A 19,226-nucleotide genomic window follows, 5' to 3' on the forward strand; every position below is an offset into this window, starting at 1 on the left:
GTGTGGCCACTGATTTGGGGGCAGGATCTTGGCTCCTTAGTACGAGGCCCCAGAATCTAACCTGCTTCCACGCTGCTGCACTGAGGGGGAAAATGCATTCCAGTCCTTCCATCTTCCTTTGCTGGAGCCCGCAGCACCATTGCCAACCGAGATGCCCACAGGACCGAGACAGGTGGCCCAGGTGAGGACCGAGGCAAATCACAGACATGTTCCTGGCATATGTCCTGTCTCAAGGGCACAGCCGCTCCTCAGCTGGCTATTGTTAACACGCTGGAAGGTGGGCCCAGTGTGGCGGGATCTTATGGTTTTCCAGAGAGGCCGGTAATCGTGATTTTTATGTGCTGTGCCTCCATATTTTCATGGTGGCACACTGATTAAAATCCAGTTTCTAAAAATACCATTCTGTAAAACACCACTGAGGGTCAGATCTGACCCCCAGTTTGCATCCCAACTCCAGAACAAAGCAAGCAGGACACCCAGACATTATTATACAATTCTGTATTGAGCGACGCATTTACAGAACGTGTTCCTTTTTTCTTTTTAATTTTAAACAAAGTTCATCAATCTCTCATAGAAATGGTTTTTGTGGGTTTCTGTTTTGTTTTAACCGTTATAGGACGTGACCCTGATAGTTGTTCATGGGTCCGCTAGCTTTAAGTACAACAGGATTTCTGTTTTCAAAAGACTATACTAAGTGCTTAACCAAATCCCGTCACACAAAAGCCAGAGTTAGTTCTGTAAGGATCGTGTACGCCTGGATTTCAGTGGTGTGTAGGTTTCAACAGTAAAAAGTGGTGTGTTCCCCCACAGTTGTCTTAATTGCGACAGGGCGGTGGTGGCTATAAGCAGATGTTTCGTTTGTTCCAGATTTGATGACTCTGAAAATTGGTCACTGTTTCCTATTGTCAAAATATAAAAATACCTTCATCTGGATAAAAATGTATACAGTGGAAAACTCTTCAATGCATAGCCTGGGTGTATGGAAAAGTAAGTTTTCCTGCAGGGTTTGTGTTGTTCTTCATTGATTGGTGTGGAGGCTGCAGCCTGGGCTGGGTGCATGAGAGTTGAGATTTCTGGAACGGCCCTCAATTGTTCCCTTCTGGTCACTGGGTTTCAGTAGCCTGGTTTCAAAATGCTTGCTGCATCCTTGAAACCTCTATCAGCCATCTCTCCCCCTGGCATTGGATCGGCTCCGATGATGGCCACCTTTTCATTGTCATTCTGGATGCAGCTGGGGAGTCACCCAATTCAGCCTTCCCACAGAGAGTTTAAAAAACGAAAAGAACTAAAACCAGGAGAGATTCAACAACCAATATGGTGGCTGTTTCATCCAAATTGGGAATTCTCCCCCTAGAAACCATGATGACAAAGATGCTGGAGGAAGGCCTTCTCTGAATTGGGGGGTTGAGTCTTTGCTCCCTAAAAGGTCAGATGTTTGTAGGCAGGAGCATGGATTTGGAGACCGGGGTACAGTGGTCAAACTGCAGTGAATTCAACCTTCTCGCTTGTTCTGCATGGAATTAAGAGTTGCAGACGCCTTCCAGAAGCAGCACCAGTGTCCACTTGAGAGAGAAGAGGGTGAGTAGAGGAGTTGGGTTCTCTAGTGTGATGAATCTAGTTTTTGGCTCTGGGTGCTTGTGGGATGACCAATGCTGTTATTTTCTTCAAACATAAGGAGAGGAAGATGGTGGCCACACTCTTGCTCTGGAAAACCAGAGGGGAAACTTTCTGCACTGTGGCCATGATTCAGGTTGGGGAATGGGCTCATTTGGGCTCAATGCCACTCTCCAATCCCCTGCCCCCATGCCTGACTTTCCAAAGGATCTGGAAACACATCTTGCCTACAGATGGCCGAGATGGACGCCCAACCTGTGTGGCCCACAGGTTTCTGACTTGAGGGAGTGTAGGCAGTTTGTTTTGTACCATGTTACATCTCAGATAGGACCGCTGGCCACAACCCACATCTCTACAACATTTACAATGGCACAGGACATTCTGTGTTATCAAGGTTGCAAAACAGACCACCAGAATGAAACACATCCTCAACGGCATCGAGCTTTTTTTCATTTAGAGTCTTTTGGACTTTCTCTTTTCAGCACGGTTTCTGGAGGGGCAGTAGCAATGCGCTGTGTCTCATAGACAGACATGGAAAAACAAAACAAAACCGTGGTTCAAAGGTTATCTAAATTTTGGTCATGTCTTAGAGTGTTTTGTGATGGCTTTGAACAATTGTCTTCTTTTAATCTCATCTAGTGGCAAAAAACGACACAACTTCAGTGTACACTTCGCGACAGTTGTGACAGCATCCTGATTTTATAACTCTCTGTAATATCAAAACAGCATCGGCTGGGAATAAATTCCAAAGGATCCTTTATTAAAATATCTAAAAGAGGTCTATAAATATTTATTTATTTTTCTAAAAGAGTTTGGAGTTTCCACTTTGCTTATGCCCCTTCTAGACAGGCCAGGGTGGAGCAGAGGGTGCTCCCTGGAGCAGAGGGTGCCAAAAAGAGGAGGCAGTGGCATCTGCCCCACCTGCTCACTCACAACTTACAGAGCTAGGATTACAACAAAAAACGTAAACGGCATAACATCGCTGTCCACATTTTGATGGTTGAGTTCCTCCCTTCTGTACGACGCCCTGTCTGGGACAGTGAGTGAGAGGGAGGGTGGCCAATCAGGGATGCCCCTCGCCCGTGTCCTGCCTTCAGAACTCCCACTCCAGGGCCTCCTCCCGATTGGCAGCCCTCTCTAGCCGGTAGATGATGCTGTTCAGGTTGGCCATCTTCTCATGCCGCCGCTGCAAGTTGGGGTTCACCTTGGTGCTGGGGTGCAAGGCCCCAGCTGTGTCGGCAGTGGGGCTGGCACTCGGCACTTTGGCAGGGGGGGCACCAGGTGGGGATGGGGAGATGGGCGCTGAGGACGAGGGCACAGGTGACACAGACATCATGAGGCCTGGTGAAGAGGCGGCCGAGGGCGAGTTCAGTGACACCTCCAGGCTGCAGCGTGACGACTCCGAGGCCGACTTAAAACTCAGGGGGTCCGGGTGTAGCCGCTCTCCACCCCTGCTCTCCTGGGCGGGCTGCAGTGCAGGGCAGTCTGGGGTGGTCCTGCCTGGAAGAAGGGGCCCGGGGGCTGCTTTTGGGAGTCCATCGTTACGTGGAGGGCTGGGATGCATCTCCTCGGGGGAACCGTGGCCGTTTTCCAGCTCCCCTGAGTCCTGGAGCTGGCTGTCCGCCTTTTCCTCAGCATCCTCTTCAGTCTCTTCCTGCTTAATCCTCACCTGCGCTGCGTCCTGGGCAGTCAGGGACGTGACGCTCTCCTCTTGGCCCTCCCGAAGCTCCAGTTCCTTCACAGTAGGCTTCTGGTCTTCAGCCTCAGAGTCCGGGCTCTGCGGGGTGGGGTCTGGCTGGGAATGGCCTGGCGGGAGGACGCCAGGACCCCCACTGGGGTCAAGGTCTGGTTCGTCTTGGGTCCCCTCCACCAACATCTCCCGGCGCATCCGGGACCTGGGGCAGAAATGGCGGTGAGCGAGGGGCTGGACAGGGATCCTGGCTAATCCTGGGCTCAATCCACGAGTGGTCTTTTGACCCCACCCACTCCCCAGGGGCCTCACTAGGCATTGAGCTTCCTCACATGCAGTGTCTTAGCGAGTCCTCTTGACAACCCTTCCAGGTGGGTGCTATCATTACCCCCACTTCCTACAGGAGGGAACAAGTCTCCGAGGTGCTGAGTGTCTTCTCACAGGTCACAGAGCCAGTGAAGTGGCAGAGCCAGGACTTAAACTCAGGACTGCTGGATTCCAAAGCTCATGATCTAGACCTGCACTGTCCAGTTCAGGAGCCACTGGCCACATATGGCTCTTGAGCATTTGAAATGTGGCTAGTTCGAATTGAGATGTGATGGAAGGGCAAAGTCCACACCAAATTTTGAAGGCTTAATACAGAAAATATGTAAAAGATCTCATCAATAAAGTTTTTATATTGATTACATCTTGAAATTGTTATGTTTGTATATACTGGACTACATAAAATATACGACTACAATTAATTTCATCTGTTTCTTTTATTATTTTTTTTTAATGTGGCTACTAGGAAATTCTAAATCACATATGTGATTGCATTATATTTCTGTTGGACAGCACCGTTCTAGAGCATTTCTCAAAGCCAAACTCAGATCTAGTTTGAGGCAACAACTCCCTGTTTCTTTCCTGGAGGGACTCGTACACATCAGCCCAGAGGGGAAACTGAGGCACAGAGAGTGACCTGTCCAGGTCACCCACCACAGCACACAGAGGCAAAGCTGGGACCAGAGCCGGATACCCCAAATTCTAGTCCAGAACCCATTCTCTCTTCACTTCAACAGCCTCCCCTCTTTGGGAGGGAAACTTAGTCCCATACACTATGTTTTAGAGCAGGAAGAGCCAGGAATGGGTCTCAGTCCATTAATTATCTTCCTGATAGCAAACAAGGTCCAGAGAGGTCAGATGACCCATCCAAAGTCAGAGTGACAGGGCTTCCTCAGCACCTCCAATGCTGTAGCCCTCTGCCCATTTATATTAATAATAAAGCATAATAAAGCACATGTTATTGATACATAATACTGACAATTGTAATTATAAACATTATAATGGATGCTTATCGTGTACCAGGCCAACAGCCAGTCATTCACACCATAGTACAAATTAGTCCTTGCAATGCCTGATTCCCAAACCTATAGCAAGGCAAACCTGGTAATTTTCCCCCCAAAACCTCCTGTTGTTTGCAGTTCCCAGAGCTCACTGCAGTTTGTAATGATACATTCATATGAGCACTTGTTTGATAGAGGCCTTCCCTGCTAGTCTGTGAGGGATGCTAAGGGCAAGAACTTTGCCGTGTTCTCTTCGGTGCCTGGCACAGAGTATGTGCTCAATAAACAATCACCAAATGACATAATGTATTCTTCTATAACTACGACTCTTTGAGAGTGATTTCTTTTGGGAGTGCAATTCTCTTTGCTCCTTGGTGCAAACTCCTATTCATCCTTCCAAACCCAGCTCAAATGCCACCTCTTCTGTTAGGTCTTCCCCAGGCAGAATTCCCTTTTCCCTCAGCCCCTATTCCTTCCTGCTTTACAGCATTTATTAGGTTGTAGGGAAATTATCTGGTTTGTAATTTTAAGCTCCCTAAGGACAGGGATGTCCTTTGAACTTTTGTATCCCAGACCCTGGCTCACTGTACACATGGCAAATATTTGTTGAATGAATATGCTGGATAATAATGGAATGCTCAGTTCCTGTGAGAAACAAGAGGGGAGAGGATGTCCTTATATCCCCCAGGGAGGGAAGGAGGACGTGAGGCTTTAAGGACCTATGTCATTTAACATTTGGCAGGCTCTGGGCCTGAGCCAGACAATAAACAATATTTAACACTGTGTTTCTGCTTCAAGTTTTTCATTTGATCCTCGAGTCAGCATTGTTGGCTAAGTATTAGGTTCCTTATCTGTAAAATAGGGATGAGACTCAGAGAGGTACAGTGACTCGCCCAAGAACACACAGCCAAGATGAACTCAGGTCTTTGTGATGCCCATGCCTGGCTGTGGAGACAGGAGATTTCACCCTTCTAGTCTCCTCTTGCTCTCTTCCCTTGGATCAAGAGACCTTTTCTTTGCCCCTGGAACACATGCATGGACTCTTGTCTCTGGCACCACGTGGACACCAGACATTTCTTGCTCAGGAATCTTGACAGGGGATGCCTCAGAGACAGCCCCTGAAATCCTACCAGTCTGCTCCCCAGGGTCTCGCTGGCCTCAGGAAGCCCCTCTGCAGTCTTCTGGGGTCCTGCCAGACCCAGTCAACAACAAACTCCCAGGAAGCCTAACCCACTGCAGGTCAGTGACTGAGACTGGTGCCTGGTGAGTGGGCGGAATCAGCCACTCCCCATAGGGCTGCCGGAGGGCTTTCCTCTGGCCTCGGGAGTGGGGGAGGCCAAGAGACCGGAATCGGGGCTCCAACATGAGGCTCAGTGGGAAGTTAGGGTTCCTCAGGCCTGTGCCGCAAACACCATCACCTGTCCCTTACAGAGGCAGGCGCAGAGCAAGCTGGGGAAGTAGTAATAAAGATAGGGACAATAGAAACGTCAGCACCCGCCACATACCCTGTGCCAGGTATTTTACGTAAATATGTAAGCTCCTCGAATCTGCAGGACAACTCTGTGACGTAGATTCCATGGTTCCCACTTTATAGGTTAGAAGACTGAGGCTCAGGGAGGTGAAGTGACTTGCCCCGGGTCTCACAGCTGGAAATGGTGGAGCTGGGATTTACAGCACGGTTTGTCTGTGTTCTAAATCCAAACACCCATGCAATACGGTCTCCCCATCTCCCAGAGGCCATGCTGGGCTCCCTGCAGGCCCTGAGATGGGGAAGGGGGTCCAGCCGAGACCTTGCCCACCTCCCAGGGGCCCGCCCGCCCCAGTAGGCCCACCTGTAGTTGTGGAACCAGTTGACGACGGTGTTGGTCTTGAGGTTGAGCTGAAAGGAGAGGAGCTCAATGGTCTGCTGGGAGGGGTAGGGCTCCAGCTGGTAGGCCTTCCTCAGCGCCTCCTTCTCCTCGGGGGCCAGTACCACGCGAGGCTTCTTGATCTGCAGGAGGCTCAGGTCCTGGGGCTGCAGGCAGGGGCTGGGGCACTCGGAGCGAGTAGCTGGAGACTCACTGTCGGAGCCAGTGCTGATGAGTCCGTACCTGCGCTTCAGGTAGGCTGGGGCGGGCAGGGGAGGCGGGCTGAGCGGGGCCGGCCCGGCCCACTGCTACGTGCACCCCACCCCCCAGCGGCAGCGGGAACCGCTGAAGGGGCTGAACCTCAGAGAACCTCTGTGCCCTAAAAGTGGGGGTCTGCTCCCTGTCTCATCCTTTTCTCTCTCCTGGCTCTCCTTCCACATCCTGCCAACGCCTCCGCTGAGACGCTTGCCTGCCCACACCTGCCTGAGAGTGAGGGTGCGTGCTTCCCCCTTAAGGCCGGTCGCTGGCTAGCACCCAAAGTGTTAACATGCCGATGCTTAGCGGGGTGCCTCACAGATAGCAGATTCTCAAAACAGGGTGCTATGAGGCATCTCTGCGTGGACAGAAGCGCCACTGAAATTCACCACAGTCGTGTAGGGAGCAGGGGCAGGACATTAATTTAAACAGTAATTGTATGATGTATCTCAACCTCAGTTTGTCAAAATGTGAAAAAAAAAAAATGCTTTTTCAGAATGGAGGAGGTCAGGTATTAGGGTCTCATTTAACCCTCACAGCAATGCTCTGAGGTAGATGCCACCACCTCTTAATTTCAGATGAAGAGAATGAGGCACAGAAAGGGGAAGAAACTTGCTAAAGGCCACACAGCCAGGAAGGGGCAGGCCGAGTTCTCGACTGCAAAGTCTCTGATGCCGACAGCCGAGCCTGGCCTTGGCTTTGGCCCACGTGCCCCTCACAGGCTGGCTCGATGCTGGGCTCTCCTCATGAGCTGCCTGGCTGCTCCGGATGACAACTTTTCAACTCCTCGTATCTCATCCCCCAACTGGACCCTGAGCTTTTTGAGGTCAAGGATTCCCTTATGCACAGCATGGGATTGGGAGGGCGCACAGTGGGGTGCTCAGCGCCAGCTCATTTCTTCAGGGATAAGAGATACTATTGGACGAGGTAGGAACCTGCAGTCTTCTTGTCCAACTCCCCCAGGACTCTTGCTTGCCGGGTCAATTCTGTGCTTTGCTGTGCAGGATCTGGGTAATGGGCAAAGGAGGATCTATCTATGTATTATCTACCTACCCATCTATGGATCATCTATTTATCTATCTATCTATCTATCTATCTATCTATCTATCTATCTATCTATCTATCATCTATCATCTGCCTATCTACCATCTACCTACCTACCTACCTACCTACCTACCTACCTACCTACCTACCTATTTTATATAGTAGGGGCTTGATGCAGAGAATGGAGGGACCAGAGAGGGAGCGTTTTGGGGACCGTGCAGTGGGGTTGGTAAAGACTTTAATAAAGTAGTTATGGGTGTGAGGAGGGATGCTGAGAGAGATGAGGGATGGGCATTTTCATGGGAGAAACAGTAAATATTTGAATGGTTTCAATTCTATTCTGTGGGATTACTATTCCTTACACCCCACACCAGGCTGAGACGGGACCCCTGCGGCCCTGGGTTTATTGGGGTTACAACTAGATCTGGTTCCAATGGGAAAACCCGAGGGCAGACCCGGAGGACCCACGGCTCACCTTTCTTCTCCAGCTTCTTCATGTCCCGCAGCCTCTCCACATTATGGGGGTCACTGAGCCACAGCTGCATGCGCACAAAGGGCTCCCGCCCCTTTAGGCTCAGCTTGTGCCAGGGTTTTGGCCGGGACAGCAGGTCAGACACGGAGCCCTGAGTCAGGCCCAGGATACTCTCCCCGAACAGCCGCTGCCCTGGGGACAGGGGAGGAGTGCCACCGGTCACCCCGGGCAGGGCCGAGGTATTCTCAGGGGAGACGGGAAATGGGAGAGTCAGGGGAGAAGCCGGGATGTCTCCACGAACAGACATGGGGGAACCCACACCCACTGTGGATCTCGAGGGGACCTTTCTACAAAATAGGAGACTGTGGGGGAGACCAGAAGCTGCCCACAACGCTTTTGTCATTTAGACGTTCGTCACTCCTAGGAGACCTCTGCAATTGTCTGCAAGCCGACCCCTGATCACCTTGTTAGGGAGTAATTTGACAGATTCTATCAAAATGTCAATGCTCCTATCCTCTGGTTCAGCAATTCCACTGGGATTTATCCTCCAGTTGTACTTGCCCAAGGGCACGAGGACGCATCCGGACGTAGTTTCAGAGGTGGCAAAAAACTGGAAATAACTGAAATGCCCATCAGTTGGGTGAAAAATGTAGGGCACCCACGGCCTGAAACACTTTGCAACAGTGAAAAAGAATGTTGGCAGTCAAATCATTCTAATGTGGAAGGGTGTCCACAAAACAGTGTTAATTTTTCAAAAGCAAGTTGTAGGACAGTGTATGTATGTGTGTCATTTCATCCATATAGAAAAGAGAAAAGAAGAAACTAGTGTATTCTTGCATGTGTTCAGAAAGTGTCAAAGATACATAAAAACTGGACTGGAGGCTGGGGGTTAGTTTATTTACTTTGTAACTTATTATAACTCTCTAGAAACCCCGGTCAGAGTTAGATGCCTCCTAGAGGGTCCCAGGAGCCCCAGGGATGACTGACACCTTCAGGCTGGACCCCAGCGCCTCGGGGTCTCACTGTGGGCACTTTCCTAGGTGAGCAGGAGCCAGCCAGGGTGGAGGCAGTCCCCCCAGCTCCCACCACCCCGTACCTAGGTTATTGTCGGTGAGGACCTCTTTGACCCTCTTGGTGATGGAGTACGTGTCCAGCTCAGGGGACATGGCCACAATCTCCTGGATGCCGCCCGCGGCCTGGCTGCCTGAGTACATCTTCCCACTCAACGAGGAGCCGGAGCGGCCTTCCGGCTGCTGATTCTCCTTGCTGCTCTCCAACGCCAGGCTCAAGGGCTCCTGGGAGCTCTTCTCGGGCTCCGTGGGGCTAGGGGGTGGGGATGGCGAGGACCTTGGTTCGGTGGGACTGGCTGTGGGCCACAGAGAGACACAGAAGGCAGTTACTGCAACCTGGCATAGACACACACGGTTTGGACAGGCTTGTTTTGTTACATAGAGCCAAGAGTTGGCAACAACCCATTTTGCAACCACCATAGTAATATCTCAGGCAGGGACAGCCAGTCCTGCATGGGAAAACTAGCAGATGAAAGTTTACATAGTCGCAAAGTACATCCCCACAAGATACTTATTAGTTACAAAGGAAAAAATAGTAACTTTACAGTAGAGATAACTGGCAGCCACCACCTTAAGCAAGTGATCAAAGTTAATGTCACCAATCACGGGGCAAGTCAACAATTGGTGCCTCCTGATACGAGGTTCCCAGGACGCAGCATCACTTCTGTGATATGACTGCCAAAAGTGCATGGCCTGAATGATACCACGAGGAAGCATCAAAGCCGACCCGAGACCGTGTATAAAATAACTGGCTTCACTGTAATTTCTTGCTTGTGCCAGATCTCTCCCTTAGCAGATGATAATGATGACAATATTTAATAAAACTTACTTTGATTGAGCACTTACTACATGCCCAGGGTAGTGTTACATATTTTATGCCCATGATCTCAAGTCACTAAAAAAAACACATCTACGAGGAAGGTACTATTGTCATCCCATTTTATAGATGAGGAAACTGAGGCTCAGAGAGGTTCAAAAATGTGTGCCTAGGGTCACACAGTGACCCATGGCAAAATCAGGACAAGAGCTCAGGTCTGCTTACACCCCACCCTGTCCTTTCGTCCACCGATTACGAGCCCCAGGAAGGCACAGACTGCATGGGTGTCTTTGGAGCTTGGGGGGTTGGGGGAGGAGCAGGAGGCACTGGGCTGATATCTCTTGAGTGAAAATTTCAGCCAGGACCCGATTACCCTGAAAGTTGCAGAGTGAAGCCTCAAACTTCTGAGTCGTACATCAGAGCCCCGTGTGGCTGACAGCCCATGTCTGGGGTCTCGAGGATCCTAAGGTCCCACCTGACCCCACATTGGCTGATCTTGGATATCTAGGTGGCATCCGTGTGATGCTGGAGCTGACATGGACACATCTCCGGTCACTGTCACCAGTAGAGACGCAAAGCTGGTGGGGAAGGGCCAGCCTGGGAAAACAAGTGGCTGTTTCAAGTGACCACAGGTTGCCGGCAGGCTCAGCTGGAGGAGAATGGGCAGGTCTCTGGAGACATCGGCCCTCGGAAAACCACCTCTCCACATCTCCACTGAAAGGGCCAGATTTCCAGCCAGAGAAGCAATGGGATGAGAGATGGAGATGTACCCAGATGTGGACCACCCCCACTCCTCCACCCCCACAGAAGGCGGGCCTCTTCTGACTCCTCTTCCAGGACTGCTTCTGACAAAATTACTGAAGGATTCAGAAACCAACTCTACCAGGAGGAACACGCTAACCACAAAGGGCCGGGAGGTCGAACATGAACAGTCAGGTGGGGGTTGGAGTGAGGGCTGCTGGACAGGGGTGTGGGCAGGAAGCAGAGGAGAGAGCAGGGTGAGCAACTGATGTCGGTTTGCCTGGGGCTTTCCTGGTTTCAGCACAGAAAGTCCCATGCCCTGGACAAACGGGTCAGTAGGTCATGATACAGACAGGGAAGGAGAGATGGAAGGAGAGATGGAGAGACAGAGCAAGCAGAGGTAGAAGACGATGGGAGGGAGGTGCAGAGTGAGAGAGACAGAGAGGGATGGAAAAGGGAAGCCAGAGAGAGAGAGAAATGGGACAAAGAAACACTAAGAAAGCCAAGGGCGGAGGAGACCCTGATGGGGGCAGAGACGGGTAGGAGACAGCAACTGTGTGGGGGGAGCGGGGCTTCCTCAACTGCTGGAGAATTCTGAGAAGTGCCTGGAATACTGATCAACCACTGTGGGCGTCACTGACAAGGCTGGTTAATTAACTGGGCTCCATGGCCGGCAGCTGGTGCGGATGGGAGGGCATGCTTTTAACCCTCCCCCAGCATCCAGCTCACCCCCAACGCCCTGGAGGTCAGGGGCTCCAGCGCTAGTGCCTGCCCGGTGGCCAGTGTGGAGGGGCCATGGACCAAAGGGGGGCTGGGACAGGTCCAGACTCACCCCAAAAGCCAGACAACATGGGATCTTGTGGGCAGTGGATCATTCTCCTGCCTTATGTTGTGGACGAGCAGTGGCTTTGGTTGAATCAGCCACCACCTGCCCCATGTGGGTAGCAGCTACCACTCACATCTCTGCTTCCATAAACCTGGGGCCCTGGCTTCCCGGCCTGCAGGTGAGCGGGGGACAAGGTGTTCACTCTCACCGGCATTCATCTTCCTTCCCAAACCGTACGATCCTGCCTCCCAACCTTGGTTGGTACTGTTTTTTCTACCATGAACATTCTTGACCTTTGCCTAACCCTATCCTAACTCAAATTCTCCCACAACAAAAAAATTAAACAAACACCCCCTTCCCCCAAACAATTAGACATCAGGGAAGTCACATCAGAACTACAGTGAGATACCATTTCATACCCACTAGGATGGCAGTAAGAAACAGAGACTAGCAAGTGTTGCCAAGGATATGGAGAAACAGGAACCCCCATACATTGCTACTGGGAATGTAAAATGCTGCAATTGCCAAGCAAAACAGTTTGGAAGTTCCTCAATAAGTTAAATACAGAATTACTAAATGACCCAGCAATTCCACTGCACATGTAGATCCAAAAGAATAGAGAATAGGTGTTCAAAAACATGCACACGAACGTTCATAGCAGCATTTGTGACAATAGCCAAAAGGTAGTTTACCTATACAATGGAATATTACTCAGCCATGAAAAAAATGGAATTCTCATACACGCTACAACACGGAAGAATCTTGAAAACATGATGCTGAGTGAAAGAAGTCAGACACAAAGGCCACCTAGTATGATTCCATTGACACGAAATGCCCAGAACAGGTAAATCCACAGAGACAGAAAGCAGACTGGTGGTGGCCAGGGGCTGGGAGGAGAGGGGAAAGTGGCAGTGACCGTTTAATGGGTATGCGGTTTCCCTTTGGGGAGATAAAAATGTGCTGGCACTGGACAGAGGTGCTGGCTGTATAACACTGTGACTGTGCTAAACGCCACTGACACCTTAAAATATGGCTAAAGTGGTCAATTTTATGGTATGTGAATTGTACCACAGGGAAAAAAAGTCAACTAATTAAAATACAACGCAACAACAAAAAGGGTGGGCACCCTGGGAAAGCAGGGCAGCCCCATGGTTAAGAGCCCCCTGCGTTCTGATCCTGGCTCGGCCACTAACTGGCCAGTGATGCCGGGCCAGTCACCACGCTGTTTATACCCCTGGTTTCTTCTCTGTACAACAGGGAACACATGGCGTGAAGATTGAGAAAGAAAGTGCTGCAAGCGCTCAGCAAGTGGGACAAATGGTCGCCGCCATTATCATGGGGTGTATTTGTCCCCACAACAGCCTAATGGAGCAGAGCATTTCCATTAAAAATTTTAAATTATAAAATATTTCAAAGCTATAAAAATATACGGAAAATGTAAGTCCTCCCTCCCTTCCCCTGGCCCATTACCTTAATAGATGTTAACACTCTCTTATTTGCTTCAAATCTCATTCGTTTAAAAGAAAAAAACAAACAGGGAGAGCCGGAGCCTCCCCTCCCCTCCCCAGCGCTCCCTGGCCCCTCCTGTCCAGAGCAGCCCCTTTTCCCAGGCAGGCGACAGTGGCGCCTTTTTCTCATTTTAATGCATAAGCTTGTAGCCCTAATACCATAACAATGTGTATTGCTGTGTGTGGGTGTTAACTTCTAAAATAAATACCATCACTGGGACATGTGCTTTTGTTGTGTGTTTCAGGCCGCATTCCTGTTGACACCTGTCAATCTGGTTTATTTCTGTGACCCTGAGATGCGGTTTTGTCCTGTGGACTGATCCCCACTTTACAGATGGGCCCACTGACTGCGCTAAGGTCCTGGGATTCAGGGTCCGGCCTCAGTGTGTCTTCCTTTCTCTGGTCTCAGTGGGCAGGTCAGATGTCCTGTCCTCGCAGCCATGCCCACCTACAGCCCGAGTGGGCACCTCAGCAGGTCCCCAACAGGCCCGCCCACTGGTTGTCCCAGAGGAGGGACCCTGGGCTCCACTCTCCCGCTCTGTGGCTTTGGGCAACTCTCTGAACCTCAGTTTCCTGCCCCAGGCAAAGTCCAAACTCCATCCTGCCTGTGCATCACTAGCGGATGGGTCCTGGCTGCCCAAGGCCCTGCGCTAGGATGCGTTCTGGCTGCGTGCTGGATTCTTGGGAAAAAGAGATCAAGCAGAGATTCCTGACGGGGATGTGGGTGGGGCTCCGCATGCAAATTATTTCCTCTACTTGCTCTGGCGCTACCTAGAGGTTTAACACCAGCGGCAGATGCATCTGCCTGGTTGAAGGAAGGATGAGAGGGAAGTAGGGACACCCCCTAGGAGCCCACTGCAGTCTTCCAGGGGAGCGATAATGGTAGCCGGGGCAATGGGGCCGGAGGGAGGGGCAGACATGGGCAGGAAAGCAGACGCACGTGCCATTGCACGGACCGGAATAGCGAGGGCTCACCACAGTTCTGGGGGGCTGGCAGCACCCCTCGAAAGAGCCCTGTGGATACTCACCCTGCACGGCGCTGGGCTGCTGGCTGACCGCCTGGCCAAGCTGGTCCGAGAGCCACAGCTGCATGCGTATGAAGGGCTCCCGCCCCTTCTGTGTCAGCTTGCTCCACGGCTTCGGCCTGGACAGCATGTCACTCACACTGCCTTGTGACAGACCCAGCACCTGGGGACGGGTGGGGCAGGAAAGGTGGCTTAGCAGGACCCTGGGACACAGGCTGTCCCCTCCCCTCTCCTCCCAAGACCACTGTTCTGTCCCGACAGGACATTTGTTCTTCATTTCCCAAGTGCCTACTATGTGACTGCAATGTACCCCCACCTTCAGTGCCCTTCTGTATGTCCCTACATGTAACAATCCTACCTAGACTTTCAGACCCCTCAAGTGCTCCCTCCTCCAGGAAGTTTTCCTATGTCTCCCACTTAGGTCACTTCTCCCTCGTCTGGGTTTGTCTCATCCTTTGCCAGCTACTCTGCTATGGGCAGAGGTGATATTAAAAGCTGAATAACCACTGGTACTGGGGGGGCACCAGCCAACCAGGAGACCCCTGGATGGACTGAGCCTGAACCCTTCAGTGGCTGGACCATGGGAGGGATGGACAGTCCTGAAGGAGGAGAGGAAAACGGTTATTCCTAACCAGGTGAAAATGTTTTACCGCTTCAACAACCGTAGAATTGAACGCCAGCCTTGCCCACGGCCCCCCTGCCCACAGGGCCCAGGGACAGCCGGATAAAGGAAAAAGGGCTCTGGGGGTCACGGGGACCTGGGTTCGAATCCTGTGTGCACCCTGTTCTTGCTCACACATGCTTCTTTCTGGACCATGGGCACTGGTGGCTGGGTCCTCAGGTGGCCCCCCCTCCCCAGGGGCCCCATGGCCTCGAGCCTCCCGAAGCGGCTCCCCTACTGTCTTCACCTTCTCCCCAAAGATCCTCTGGCAGATTCCATTCTTGGCTAGCTTCTCCTTGACCTGGCGAGTCAGTTCCAGTGTGTCCACCTCACGGTACATGTAGAGCTCGTACTGCTCGGGGGTCAGGGGTGGCACGGTGGGCTTCAGCGTGCGTGGCACATACGCTGGGTAGTAGGCCAGCCGCCCGCCACTGCCCGCCTCGGGGACGCCCCCCTCAGCCTTGAGCTCGCCCACCCTGGGGGGCTCGTCCTCACCCCCGGCCGCTTCGTCCTCGGGGGCCGAGGGCGCCTCGTCCCCACGGGGCCAGGCCCGTCCGTTGGGCTGGCCAGAGTAGCTGGAGGAGGACGAGGAGAGTGAGGGCGAGACGGAGGCATAGGGGCGGCTGAGCAGCCCGCGGTCCGAGGCCCAGTGCTGGTCGAAGTAGCCGGCGTCCCCGATCTCTGACTTGACCTTCCGGATGATGCTCTGCACGAAGGCGGCGGGGGACAGGACGGTGAGGGACGTCTGTGTGGCACTGCTGCTGATCCCCCCGCTGCCAGCGCCACTGCAGACACCACTGTCCTCCTGCTTGACGTAGGTCGGGGCCCCGTTCTGGCTCACGGCTGCCAGGGAGGGCCGCTCTGGGGGCGAGGGGGGCACCGAGCGGCCCCGGGGGCCTGCCTCCATTTCCAGCAGGGCCTGCTGCTGTGCTTGCATCTCCCGGCGCGCCTGTTCCAGAATGTTCTTGATGGCATCTTCTGAGGTACTGGCAGAGGCTGTGCCATTGGTGATGCTCAAAGGAGCCATTGAGTTCTTGGGCTCACCTGTGGGGAGGACGACAGGGTGGCCAGAGGCCCATCATTAGGGCACGGCCTGAGGGGCTGAGATGGTTACAGCTTCAGTATTTACAGCAGCAACTTGTAGGAGGCAATCTGTGTCCACAAATTAGGAACTGGTTAAGTAAACTATGGTCAATCTGTATGGGAGAATGTCAGGTAGCCTTTACAAATCAGGGGGACAGTGAGATTTAGCACGTGTGGAGAAAGTGCTCAGGGGATAAGGTAATGTAATAAAAGACTTGTCTTTTACATATGCTATGACCCATCTATGCAAATGTTCAAAGACAAGGAAAATACTATAGCCCATAAAAGAGGCTGCTTCATTTACTCTAACAGCAAAATAGTGGCATGAACCCAAATGCCCACGGAGAAGAGAGTAGTAACATAATCTTGAGTGAAAACTGCAAGTCCCAGATGATACACAGCATAACCTTTCTATAGAGCTCCAAAACAAGCAAAAATAGCACAAAAAGTTAAGATGAAAATAAAAATCCCCTCCAATTTCTCTCCCAGAGGCAACTACAGGAAATATTCTCATGTATTTCCTTCCGGTCTCTTTTTCAATTCCATGCGTGTTATGATCATACTCAATATGGGAGCATAGCCTGATTTGCCCCCATTTCATATCAACATGAGTAGTTTTTCCTATCATTAAAAGTTCTTCTATCTTTAATGGCTGCATATGCCACTGAGGGGGTAGTCTCTATTTACCCAATCCCCCACTGATGGACACTTAGGTTGTTTCCAGTTTGTCACTGTTGTGAATAATGATAAAGGAATAGCTTGTATATAAATCTCTGTCCCCATTTTCTTCGATTCCCTGAAGTAGAACTCCTGAGTTGGCAGTCAGCCACACTCATTTCCTCCCCGAGAACTGCTAGATGCTCTCTGCTTAGCATTCACTGTTGTCAGGGGCATGGGGTGATAAACTTGGCCTATTTCCTCATGCTGAACTCTTCACAGACCCTGAATGGCCCACTTGTGCAAAAGTTTCCCTCTGCTGTGATGTTGCCTTTTTAATTTTCCTGCTGCCTTGTTTCTGACCCCCCAGTTGGGAGAGCACTGCATAGGGAGTCAGAAGACCTGGGTTCTCCTTTGGTCTCTGTGTAACTGGGAGCACATATCCCCCCCTCTGACCTCAGTTGTCCTGTCTTTTTAGTGGGAGAGTTAGAATAGATTGCTTCTCACGGTTATTTTCACCCCAGTATCGTGTTTTATCCACATCTGTAACTGGTGTCTAGCACATAGTAAATGTTTACTGAATGACTGCCTTTCTCTTGCTACAGAAGTTGACCAAGAAGGAAGAAATTAGTGTATACACCATAGGGGCTCGGCAGATTATAGGGGTGGGGCAGTGTAGGTTCCTAGCAGGGTAAGCCTGCCTCCAGCCCTACCAGGAACCAGGCGGGAGGGAGGGCCCTTGGGAAACTAGGCTCCCAGCAGCAAGTTGAGGCTTGGGAATGGGACACTTGCTGAGTTGCCACGAGGGGGCAGCACACACCGCAAAACGGAGTGGGAGCTCTGCAACCTGTTCTAAAGTCAGCAACTGTCTACAACTGTGTTGAGTTACACTGTGCCGGGTGCAGGCAAGCAAATTGGTCCCTGGCCACCAGAAGCCCCCAGACCTGTGGGAGGGACAGCCACACCAGCAGAGTCATTTGCAACATGAACAAATGCAACAAGAGCGACACTATAATGAGAACATAAATTGTAACAATGGCTAACCTTTCAGGGGCACCTGCTACATGCCAGGCCCCAGGCTGAGTGCTTGCCAGTCCTGGTCTCATTTGAGCCTCCCACCGCCTTAAGAAAGGAGCATTAATACTGTCCTCATTTTAAAGATGAAAATGGAGGCACAGAGAGGCTAAGTAACTTAACATGTTGTGTACGGATCACGAGAATCTTCACGAGGGATTTAAACCCCGCCATACGCAACGTGTTAAACTCGCCCAAGGTCACACAGCTAATAAACAGCAGGGTCAGAATTTGCATCCAGGCCAGTCTGGCTCCATTGCACCCAACATATAGGTAATTTTGGATGATCCAAGGATGGGCATCATCCAAAACAGGGGTGGGGGGCTTCCTGGAGGAGGTGACTTTTGAGTTGAGTCACAAAGTATGAGCAGGAGTCAGCCAGGTGAAACGTGTCTGGGATGAGGATGGCATTAGGGGTGAGCATGACCATGGTCATCAGCAGGTCATGTGAGAGGCATGGAGGGGGTGGGAAGGGTCGGAAGATTGTAGGCCTGTTGAAGAGCTGGGACTTTATCCCGAGGACAATGGGGAGCCACGGGAGGCTTCTGAATAGTGACGGACCACGTGTGTGTTCTAGAAAGATCCCTCTGGACTCTGCAGAGACAATGGGATAGAGTGGGGCCTACAATGTCATTGGCAAGATCAGTGAAGAGGCTGCCACAACGGTCCCAGCAAGTGATGACGGTGACTCACAAGGCTGGTGACAATTGGGGTGGGGGATGGACAAGCTTTAAAAAAACACTTAGAGGGTGAGTGGCCCCTGGGTGGGCTGGCTGCCAGGCTGCCAGGGCTAAGGGGTTTCTAGCACCACCCGTGACAGGTTCCCAGCCCTGAGTCGGGGGTTTGGGGAGGGAGTGAGGGGTAGAGGAAGACGATGAGCTCTGTCTCAGACATGTTGAGTTTGAGATGCCAGTGGGGACCAATTGGGGTCTGGCCTAGAGACCAATTTGGGCGCTGTTGGTTGTTGAAATTTCCAGGAGTGGATGAACTCATCTAGGAAGAGTAGGAAAGTCAGAGGGTCTGGGGTGGAGCCCCGGGGAAATCCCCAATTTGCAGGGCTGATGGAGAAAATACACTGTGGTGGACTAAATAATGCCCCTCCCAAAATAAATAAATAAATAAATATCCACATCCCCACAATGTCTGGGACTGGCGAGTATGTCACCTTACATGGCAAAGGGGACTTTGCAGATGTGATTAAGGCTATAGATCATGAAATGGGGAGATTGTCCTGGCTTATCTGGGTGGGCCCTGCGTAATCCCAAGGCTGCTTATAAGACGGGAGGCAGGGTGATCAGAGAGAGAGACTGAAGAGGCCATGATGCTGGACTGGACGATAGATGAAGGGGCCACAGGCAAAGAGTGCAGGCGGCCTCTAGGGGCTTGAGACGGCGAGGAAACAGATTCTCCCCTGAGCCTCCAGAAGGACCTGGCCCTGCCGAATCTCTGACTAGCCCAGGGAGGCTGGTTTTGGACTTCAGACCTCCAGCATCATAAAACAAATCTGCATTGCTTTC

At 51.6% G+C, this 19,226-nt stretch overlaps 1 protein-coding gene across 7 annotated transcripts in view; it reads right to left on the bottom strand.

The window, feature by feature from the left end:
• Nucleotides 1-481: 481 nt before the first annotated feature.
• The window catches only part of CUX2 (cut like homeobox 2), a 231,180-nt gene continuing 212,435 nt past the window's right edge, over nucleotides 482-19,226 (bottom strand). For all 7 annotated transcript variants that reach the window (XM_074321133.1, XM_074321129.1, XM_074321131.1 and 4 more), the window contains 6 exons: nucleotides 15,143-15,939; nucleotides 14,238-14,397; nucleotides 9,344-9,613; nucleotides 8,251-8,439; nucleotides 6,462-6,735; nucleotides 482-3,509 (listed from right to left, as the gene is read on the bottom strand). In XM_074321133.1, the coding sequence (XP_074177234.1) occupies nucleotides 2,708-3,509; nucleotides 6,462-6,735; nucleotides 8,251-8,439; nucleotides 9,344-9,613; nucleotides 14,238-14,397; nucleotides 15,143-15,939 (2,492 nt within the window). In that variant the 3' untranslated portion in view covers nucleotides 482-2,707. The remainder of the gene's footprint in view (nucleotides 3,510-6,461; nucleotides 6,736-8,250; nucleotides 8,440-9,343; nucleotides 9,614-14,237; nucleotides 14,398-15,142; nucleotides 15,940-19,226) is intronic.

Source organism: Rhinolophus sinicus, linkage group LG16 (genome assembly GCF_036562045.2).
Source record: "Rhinolophus sinicus isolate RSC01 linkage group LG16, ASM3656204v1, whole genome shotgun sequence".
Classification (NCBI taxonomy): Eukaryota; Metazoa; Chordata; class Mammalia; order Chiroptera; family Rhinolophidae; genus Rhinolophus; species Rhinolophus sinicus.